The sequence below is a fragment of the Lampris incognitus genome, chromosome 1 (genome assembly GCF_029633865.1).
Source record: "Lampris incognitus isolate fLamInc1 chromosome 1, fLamInc1.hap2, whole genome shotgun sequence".
NCBI lineage: Eukaryota > Metazoa > Chordata > Actinopteri > Lampriformes > Lampridae > Lampris > Lampris incognitus.
This window is the reverse complement of record NC_079211.1, coordinates 140,415,275-140,425,814: the sequence shown is the minus strand read 5'-3', so window position 1 is coordinate 140,425,814 and position 10,540 is coordinate 140,415,275. Positions and strand designations below refer to the sequence as shown.

At 45.4% G+C, this 10,540-nt stretch overlaps 1 protein-coding gene across 1 annotated transcript; it reads right to left on the bottom strand.

Annotated features, from left to right (window-relative positions):
* Nucleotides 1-2,613: 2,613 nt before the first annotated feature.
* Nucleotides 2,614-8,306, bottom strand: LOC130108494 (cytochrome P450 1A1). The gene is made up of 8 exons (XM_056275449.1): nt 8,232-8,306; nt 7,527-7,819; nt 6,796-7,425; nt 5,721-5,844; nt 5,430-5,519; nt 3,229-3,352; nt 3,025-3,111; nt 2,614-2,896 (listed from the first exon to the last, which is right to left on the bottom strand). Exons 1-8 carry the CDS (start codon nt 8,236-8,238, stop codon nt 2,614-2,616), a joined length of 1,638 nt encoding a protein of 545 aa, XP_056131424.1. The 5' UTR covers nt 8,239-8,306.
* Between the last annotated feature and the right edge of the window lie 2,234 nt (nt 8,307-10,540).

Here is a 10,540-nt window from a genome sequence, read left to right as displayed (position 1 = left end):
TTGTGTCTGTAGGGACGCCCAACCAAGCCAGAGGTAACGCGGGGATTCGAACCAGCGATCCCCATGTTGGTGGGCAACGGAATAGACTGCAACGCTACCCGGACGCCCTCTTCAACTCATATCTTGAAATAAGTGGTGTCATGCCGCTAGTATTGAAACAACGTCCCCTGATGCAGAAAAGTGTGTTTGCAGTGGAAATAAGTGAAATCCTCTCACCCCATGGCAGATCTGGCTCACTTGTCCCCACAAGACTTAGTACTAGTAGACTTTATGATGAGTTAAACTGGTCTGTAAGTGGGATGTACAGTAAAATCCCTGCACATATGAACAGCTGATAATCATTATAGTCATCACTATCTACCTGAAGAGGCGTCGTTTACTTTCTCTCGTTGTGAAAACAGTACACAAGATGTAATCTTTCAACAAGATGAACTACACTGACGTACAGTTTTAACCGCTCTCACCGATCAATATTTAGAAAAACAAGGAAAACACCAGACAGGCCATATTTTAAACTCGAAAAATGCCAGGTATCCATGAACCCATTTCAAGGCATGTGCACTAAAATAGTTTTCAATCCAACATGTAAACTACAGTTTGAAATGATTTTAGGTGGCTGAGTATTGAAGTATTCAGAGTAATAAGTAAGTAAGTAAGTAAGTAATAGTAAGTAAGGCCATCCCATTTCCCAGGAAGCAGTTTGATTTGTCAGGAGCATCGCCTTTCATAAAATCCTCCTGACCACGATACAACACTTGTCTGTAAAGAACGTGACTTTCTGACTTGGCTGTTTGACCACAAAGTTAAAAACTTGGGGGGGAGGGTCTAACTATTTATTTTGTTCAAATGGATATCCTCCACAGGCTTTTTCAGGTTTAGCTTTTGGAAGAAGACATGCTGGAAATCAAACTCTCACAGTCATGGTGTGCTGCTGTGTTCTTGCTAGCTCCCTGCATCCAGAGACCGGGTCTAGTCTGGGCAGGTGGAGGGTGACAGTGCTCATGGCTGAGGAGTGGGGCTATTTAGAGAAAATGGGAAACTCTCATACGAACGCATCGTTGTACATCTTTCTTTTTTGGGGGGTGTAGAAAGCCACAGGGGATGAGGATGAGCTGGTTTGTCGCCGTTTGCCCTGAAGCAGCAGTTTGAGAGAAGGATGAGCACAGAAGCGGGTATGGGAAGAGGTTGGAGGAGGAAGAGGACATAGGGGAAAGTGAGAAGGGGTACAGATGAACTCTGGTTAAACACCGTTTGGGGCCTGAAGCACTGATGACTAATCTGTATAGGAACTCTTCTCCCTCCCTCCCCCCTCCCCTTGTGTTCAACTGGTCCGGGGAGGGCTGCAGACTACCACATGCCTCCTCCGATACATGTGGAGTCGTCAGCTGCTTCTTTTGACCTGATAGTGAGGAGTTTTACCAGGGGGACGTAGCGCGTGGGAAGAGCACACTATTCCCCCCCAGTTCCCCCTCCCCCCGAACAGGCGTCCCGACCGACCAGAGGAGGCACTAGTGCAGCGACCAGGACACATACCCCCTCCGGCTTCTCACCCGCAGACAAGGCCAATTGTGTCTGTAGGGACACCCGACCAAGCCGGAGGTAACACGGGGATTCAAACCGGCGATCCCTGTGTTGGTAGGCAGCGGAATAGACCGCCACACCACCTGGACGCCCAACATAAGAGATTTTAATGGAAAGGGGGGGAATTCAAACTGATTTCATCTATAAGACAGCGGGACTGGAAGACTGAGGATCTCTACCTTGTCACAGACGATGGGCACAATAGCACTTCAAATGAGCTCTCTGGACGAATATTGTGTTCTAAACTTTTCTTTTAATTGGCAGAAATGCAAAGATTAAACATCAACTACAACATAGTCATTCATTCAGTTTATGGCTTTGTCAAATTCAGGATTTGTCTAATTCAGGATTGTGGTGGGCTGGAGCAGGGCACCTATCCCTCTCACTAATGGACAGTTTAGATTATCTATCTGCAGGTTTAGTAGTAATGGTAGTAAACTGCCGTGTCTATAGGAAGCCCTGGAAACACGAAATTGCCACAAAGAATGCCTGCAATTGACCCAAGGACCCTTTTTTGCTGTGAGGAAACTGTGCTTTAACACAAAATGTACATGTGCTGCCACTAAAACACATTTCATGATTCAATATTACAAACTAAGCATTTCAGTATTCATGGACTAACATCAAGGTGTGAGAGCTACAAACGTCTGCATGCATTGACCAAACTAGTTAGAGAGATTTCCCATTTGATGGGAACTCAGAGGTGGTGGGTTTTGACCACATACTGCAAAACAGAATTCTGAAATATACAAAACAGATACGGGGTCAAGATGACCACCGCCAAATTAATTTTGTAGCTGCCACTTATATAACATCCTGTTCCAGTCTGGTAATAAATATATTTTGCATCTTAGTTAAAAGGTATCCCTGGTGTTTCATGAATTCTAGTCCTAGACTATCACTTACATCACCCCGCCCCAACAAAAAAAATGAGCTAATAATTCTATACAAAGCCCACCTATCCAATGTTAGCATTAGTCCTGTGGGGTTCCCAAAAAATCTGCACAGATCATGACACGGTTCCCTGACAATCTAGTACCTTGATGAAATATTAATCCGGTAGGGCTGTGGCTTCATTGTGAGACCGAAGTCGGTGCTAAGGTCCAACTCCTGCCCAGGGACACTTTGGATCTTCAGCCGGTGGAGCAGGGTAGTGAGGAAGACAAACATCTCCAGCCTTGCAAATCTGTCACCGAGGCATCGTCTCTTCCCCATGCCGAAGATAAGAACCTTCTCTGTCAGCTCCTTGATGAGGAGTCCTGACCCGTCTAGGAAGCGCTCAGGGCGAAAGGTGTCTGGGTCCCCCCAGAGATCACTGGGCCAGAGAAAGAACAATATGACAGAAAATAAAATTGAAACTGAAAGGCACACTGGGTCATCAAGTGACGATATAAAAGTCAAAGGATAAATGAGATCAGGTGACAACTGACGATGATTACGTACCTATCATGGTTGACTTGATACTGGTTGATGAAGATACAGGTGTCTTTGGGGATGAAGTATCCATTCAGAGTGGTGTCTCTTGTAGTGCTGCAGAGAAGGATCGGAGAGATACGATTTGATGGCAAGAGAGTCGGTATACCACACCTAATGGTAGCAAACACGGGTGTCTTACAAAATTTCCAGAAAGCATTACTATTGTCTTACCAGTGAGGTATGGTAAATGGGACGTAGGACGCATGACGGAACACTTCGTACAGGAAGGCCTCTGTGAAAGGCATCTTGGGTTTATCCGCAAACCTAGGCAGTCTGGCTGGGCCAATGTGCTCATCTAAGTCACATGAATAGAAAGCGCACAGAGTCATATGCAAATGACAAAATAAAATTTTAGGAGATGACCATGGGAAATGGGGGGGGGGGTATCTTCAAATAGTGGATTTAAATGTGTTTTTACGACTGGCCGATATTTTCCCCCCCTTTTTCTCCCCACTTGTATCCAGCCCATGACCCATCCTGCTTGCTTTTCCACCTCCTCTGCCGATCCGGGGAGAGCTGCAGACTACCACATGCCTCATCTGATACATGTGGAGTCACCAGCCGCTTCTTTTCACCTGACAGTGAGGAGTTTCGCCAGGGGGATATAGTGCATGGGAGGATCACACTATTCCCCCCAGTTCCCCCTCCCCCCCTAAACAGGCGCTACTGCAGTGACCAGGACACATACCCACAGCCAGCTTCCCACCTGCAGACACGGCCAATTGTGTCTGCAGGGATGCCCGACCAAGCCGGAAGTAACACGGGGATTCGAACTGGCAATCCCCATGTTGGTAGGCGATGGAATAGACCGCCACACCACCGGGACGAGGCTAACATTTTTTACTCAAACTCCATCAAGCTGAGACACTTCTGAGATTTAATCAGAGTTTCTGAGGTGGCTGCCCAGGACTCTTAAGCGATTCCTATAGGATCTTAAAAGGTCTGAAATGTGGTGCCAGGGTCAACTATGCTTAAAAATTGATTTTGCTAAATCTCAAGACAGATTTTAACATGACCAGGCATTTTTATAAGTCATGGTAAAGACAATAAATTTGGCAGGGGGGTCTTTTAATAACATTTAAAAGGCTCGCTATGATTTAAAACCGCAATGAGGCAGTAATTTGTAAAGCCACCGTGACATAGTGAACGGAGACTGCTCAACCCCACAATCCAACTGAAGTTTTTTTTTTCTTTCAATCCGAGCAAATCCCTGTTGACAAATATTGTAAAATGTAATTTGTGAGTCTCGCTGTGGGCAAATTGTGAGTGTGCATGCTGAGTGAATGGAGACTGTTGAGTCATGTCCGTTCGTGGCCTTGCGTGTTCCTGCCTTTGTGCCTGTCTGGAACAACTCTCTAACCTTTCTTTCTTCGCCTCTTTTTTCCCCTCCCTCCCTCACTCTGATTAAGCCTGTCTCCCCTTTCTGATCCCCCACCCCCATCCCCCCCTCCCTCTGTGAAAATACAACGTGCCTCAGAACAGACGGCACAATTTTTTTTTTCAAAGTAGCTCTGGCGTCAGCGAATTGTACTGATCTTTTGTTACTCTGGCGGCTGGTGCATTCTGTCTATCCGCAAAGGGCACTACGGTTGAGTGTTGTTAGGTGCTTTTGAGCCTACCTATAAATCTGACACCCTGGGAAGATACAGTCCCTCTGTCTTACTGTGCTGCTTTTGTGGTTACTTTGTCAGATTTGCAAAAGTTTCTGCCTTTAAAATAACCTCAGGGTAACTCCTATCTTGTTTTGTGTGTGTGTGTGTTCTTGATTTTGACTCTTCATCTGTATTCTAAGAGCTGAACTCGGGGCTGTTAATCATTCTGGTCAGTTCAATCACTTAGTCGTGTCTGTATCAGTCATGTCTGTAGTATCATCTCTGGGACAATTGCTTTTAAATTCTCTATTTTCATTGATTAAGCAGTGGAGTCGTTGGCAAACATTGAAAAGCATTGTTTGTGTGTGTGTGTGTGTGTGTGTGTGAGTGCGTGCGTGCGTGTATGCGTGCGCGTGTGTGTGCACATGTGTAATTGTGCACTGTTTGTGTCAGAGGTTTATTGGTGGGCCAGCTTATCTTCTGTCAAATCAAGTTCTTAATATGTAAAAATCTGTCAAATGTGAGATCCTCATTCAGATTCTTCTTCTCTGTTTCTGCACACTGTCCCGATCTCTGCCCGCCAGAGATCTGTTAGTCATTAAGTCACGGACTACGAATCAAGTCATGGACTACGAATCGATTCATAAAACAGGACGACGTTTCAGGCACATACTCCTCAGCATGTCAACAACCAACACAGGGATGACATGTGGTAAAAATAATGCACATGTGGAATACAATGGTGAGCCAATGCTAAAGGTGGACATTTGGAGACAGTACCTATTTCTTGGTGTATTCGATCCTGGATGTGAGTAAACCTGATGAGATACAACAGGCTCCACTGTAAACCAGCAATAATGGTGTCAAATCCTAAGGAAAACAAAAACAAAACATTACTTACTGAATGGGGTTGATGAATACCATTTATTGTCATCACAGACAACATTATCAACATCATCTTGGTCACTGCAGCCCCAAGCACCAACAGTGTGCCATGCATGACTTCAGCCCAAATAGGCAAGTAGGACATTGTGGGGCCAATAGGCCTCTAAAATGTTGCCTATTTCTCACCTGCGCCAAAGATATCGATGACGGTGCGAATGATCTGGGAGTTGGAAAGCATGGTGGCGTCCTGGTCTTCCTCTCTGCCCTCACACAGCGCTATCAGGGCATCCGTGATGTCTCGAATGCAATTCTGAAATAACACAAATATGTTCATGCAGACACCCCCCCCAAAATTCAAACTGTATAAGCATGTAATTAAGCAACTGTGAATCAGTCAGCCGTGATTTAGTGGTTGCCTTCATTTGTTGACAGCTCATCTTACTGAGTAATTTGTAATGATCCCAGGAGTCCTTCATAAACAAATAAAGCAAAATAGATAAACAACAGATATGGAAATGGAAATATACAGTAACAGCTTACAGAAAGCATGATAACGACATATTTCTTGCAGTAAATTGCTATTAATTAGATAATGTGCAAACGTTTTGGCCACATTGGAGGAGAGCAAAGAGAGCAACACTTTGTAATGAGACAGCTACGGCATTTAACTCTGAAAGAATTATCCCACTTTTTTTCTTTCTTTCTTTTTTGTTGTCTTTTGTTTTGTTTTGTGCATTCTTCTACATGGGGGTTACATGCACAGCACTCCTAGAATAACATTCGCCATGCCAGCGCCCAATTAGCTCAAATCCAAACAGACGGTGCGGGGGGTTCGGAGGCACAATGTTGTGTTCGGCCCCGGTTCCTGCAAACATCTATTACTGGCAAGGAGAAAATATTATAAATATTCTAGCCAAGTAAGTGCATCTACTGTCCATGTCTACTTGTCTTTATATTTCTGGCTCCCTTTTCAGTTCTTCATATTTTCACTTGCACAGTCGTCTAATCAACAGCATCTATCCAGAACAGTCAATACTGTAAGGCCAATAAAACCAACCAGGAAAACGAAGACCTCATGTTATTGTCCCACCACATACAGTACACTCGCTCATCTTTCAACACAACACCACCATTAAAATGTAATTTTACCAATCTTAATGTAAACATATTCTTGTCTGCTTCAGTTCTACTTGACCATATATCCCTGTGACGCATCACAAAAAGCAAGTCTGTGTCTGAATGTATCTGTCAGCCTCCTTACCTTATCAAAGGTGTTGATGTGCTCCTCAATGTTCCGCTCCATAAAGCCGTTCATCCTGCGGATGTGCTGGACCATTTTCCTCAGCGATGGGCTCGGAAAGTAACGGAAAACGGGGAAGAAATCGGCCAGGTTCCCAGCAGCAAAAATCCGGAGGACTTCATTGTTGATGTGCACAATGGTGAGGAATTCCTTGTCGTTGTAGTTATACCTTTTCCCAAAACACAGGGCACAGACGACATTTGCCACTGAGGTCACTATGGGGACCACAGGATCTAGACCTGGTGAAACTTGGCCATTCTCGTGACCCCTGCTCTCTATGGCGGCCCACTCCCGAATCGCCTGCACCAGTTCAGCTGCCTCGGCGCACACATGCTCCTCCAAAAGGCAGGTAGCTCCAGAGCCCCTGGGTTCAGCCTGGGAAAAAGACCTGAGGGCTGTCTTACACAGTTTCTTATGCAGGGTCCAGGCAGGTCCATACTTCTCACTGAAGGTCATACTGGTTCCATTGGCCACAGCTGAGAAGGTGAATAGGTCAGGTCGCCCAGCAAAAGCTTCACCTTGCCGAATCAAAGCCTGCCTGATGGTGGCATACCCGCTTAGGACAACAACAGTCAGGGAGCCTAGGTGCAGCTGGGGTGAATGAACGAATGAATGAAGGGAGGAATATTACATATTTCTTACAACCAGCACATGATTCCACACTAAAAAAACAAAAAAAATAAACTTGTTACCTTAAAGACATCGCCATACTGCAGCCTCAGGCGGGTTAGAGATAGGTGGATCTGATCATCCATTTGCAACAGATTACCTACAAGAGGCCAAGGTGTGGGGCCGGGCGGAGGTGTAAATGTCCTACTGCTCTGGGGCTGGCTGTGGGAAAACAGTGATTTGTGGCCCTTGCGGCCCCTGAGAGCCACCAGAACAAGGACGAGGATACACAGAGCCACAGTGAAGCTGGACAGAGTGACACACAGGCTTTCCTTGATAGGGAGAATCCCGAAGGCAAGTCTCATCATACCAGATGCTATGGAAGAAAGAAAAATAAAAAATGGAAAGTTGAGAGGGATGGAGAAGCAATAACAAATGAGTAAGAAAATAAACATTTTCTCTTTCCATAGGGAAAATTAAAGTTTGCATAGGTGGACAGAACAGCTGAGCACAAAGAGAAAAGGATCCAATTCTGTCTAAATCTGCGTAAAAACAAATCACTGCAAAGTGAATGTAATGCAATTTTTTTGTCAACAAGATAAGAAACAAATAAAAGGAACAAAAGATTAGAACAAGAAACAAGGAAAGAAAGAAAGAAGTGAAATAGAAAAAGAAAAAGAAAGAAAAACAGCCTTTGTATGAAAGTATAGTGACGTTATGTAAAAGATGACGCAGTACAAGCCAATAGGAATAGTGAAATTTGATAAAGAATAAAGTAGACTACTCACCAGGCATAGTGAACCAGCTGATGTTTGCCGTGTGTCCCTTGTGAACGTGTGGCTAAGAGAGAAATAGTGCAGGACAGGGTCTCCCCGTTCGGCTTATGTGACCCCCTGCAAAGAGAGCTGCCGCCCTCACACAGCAGACGGGTGCCCATTGTGAGAGATGTGTCGGGGGGACTGTCACAGGACAAGTCCCTCGGCTCTCACTCATCCGACCGTCCCATTTCAGCGGCGTTTCTCTCTCTGTGTTCCTCTCTTTGCTTCACTCTCGTTTTCTCACTTTCAAAACAAGCCATCGAAAATACACCCACAAATGTCCCTGTGACGAACGTGGAAGTACAGTTTAGGGTTTTGCCAGGGGGCATTTTTAAGCAGACAGAGGGGTCTGCTGACCACAATGGCACAAGTGCGACTGTACAAGGCCCACGCTGCAAAAGGCTGGCGTGTCAAATTCTGCATCCCCAAAAGAATGCGTACCCCATAAAATCTGGGTCGTCGCGGGAGCGCGCATGTATGTTTATAGCGGACCGTGATTATTGCTTTTCACGTATCACGCAAGTAAATGAAATATAGCAACACGAAGATCATTTAAATTCGTTTACTTTACTACTTTTAGTTTTCAATACGCAGTTTACAGAAAAGTAGGCTTGTAACAAGGAAATCAGTAGAAAAAAATGCATTATCTAAATATGGGGTGGTCTACATATTTTGGGTATTCTACGGGGCTCTTGCAACACTTTCATCAATAACGCATTAAAGGAATTCTTGAATATTTAGCGGAAGATTCCGCTATACGTCATGGGATTGCCCCTGTAGTGCAACCTAAATGGTCGTCAAATTTATTTGTCAACCCCTGAGGCTAGAGGGCTTTACAGTCGCAATACATTCTCTACAACAGATACATAGAATAAATGACAGTGTTCACCGAAATACATACACAGAAATTACAAAAAAACTTTCAGGGGAAGAGATGGGATATCAAATAGTAATCTTTGTAAGCCAGCAACGATAGTCCATCCCGTTATGCCTATAGCCAAACACTGCGGGGGATTTTTTATTTTTTTTTAGTAGCCTTCAATGGTGACAACGCAGCCCATTGCTGTGGAGATGGCTCAGATACCTTAGTAAGGGATGCAGTTCGTGTTAGTTGTCACAGTGTGGCGCTCCAGGTCTTTATAGATTTGACCAAGAGCCTTTGTGACTGACTGGTTGTACAGATGAGCACGTGGTCACCTGGCTCGAGGACGGCATCCCGACTCCCACGAATTTGTCACTCGCCGCTGTTATCCAATGGGATGAGGCGAGCGAACATTGTCTCCGTTGGCCTGGGCCATCATTATTGTTATGTCAAACCTAACATATTCCTAACATACTGTAGCATTCACCCCTATAAAGATAATACTTACAGAGCTCACAGCCGAACGTCATCTTTATTCTCGGCTGTTGTCGGCCACAGCCACGCCGTTACAGACCGCCATTAAGTCGACAACAAACCGGTCGCCTGGCCCCACAAACCCGAAACAACGAAAACCAATAAATAACAAGCGGGCCAGCCCCTCCCCCTCCGCCCGCTCCACCAACCGCAGGCGTGCACACTGACCTACCGACATTAACATGCATTCCTCTGATTGGCAGAGAGCAGGGGGTGGGGCTAGACTGACTCCGCTAATCAGCACTCCCAACAGTACAGGATCGCTACAGTACGCAAGCCCTACAACCCAAAGTTTAATGGGGCCACATAAGAGTAGGCTACTATATGTTTAGGGTAATTTAGTCATAAAGCACTTAAAAATTGAGATGGGATTGAGGAAACACTGATTTGGGGGCGTTTATATAATGAGCAATAAGACGCCGTTCGAACTTTCTGTACGCAGAACCGCAAGAAACGCCCACCTCTCACGAGCTGGGCGGGTTTTAGAAGGATTGGGTGGTTCTGTGTCAGACGTTTGTGCGCAATGCGTCCTGGTACATGTAGGCACTGCAGGCCCGGCTCCGCGGCCAGGAGAACTCGGATTTCTCGGTCGATTGACCTTTCGCAAAGCACCGCCCCAGAACGGTGCTTGTCCAATCCGACCTTTACAAAGGTCCGTCAAGCTTTCAAACACACAGCAAAATGCTGAAACGGTGTGCCTATGGGATCTGCAAATCGGATACTAGATATGTGAAAAGTTTGGAGGGGGTGTAATTTTCTTTCCCTTCCCGAAACCCAGAACGCAAGAAGCGCAATGTCGGCAATAGATTTGGCAGTATAGCAGACCCCATGGCCAGCTTAATCTATCTAAAATCAACAAAAATACCCGTCTGCTCCAAGCTAA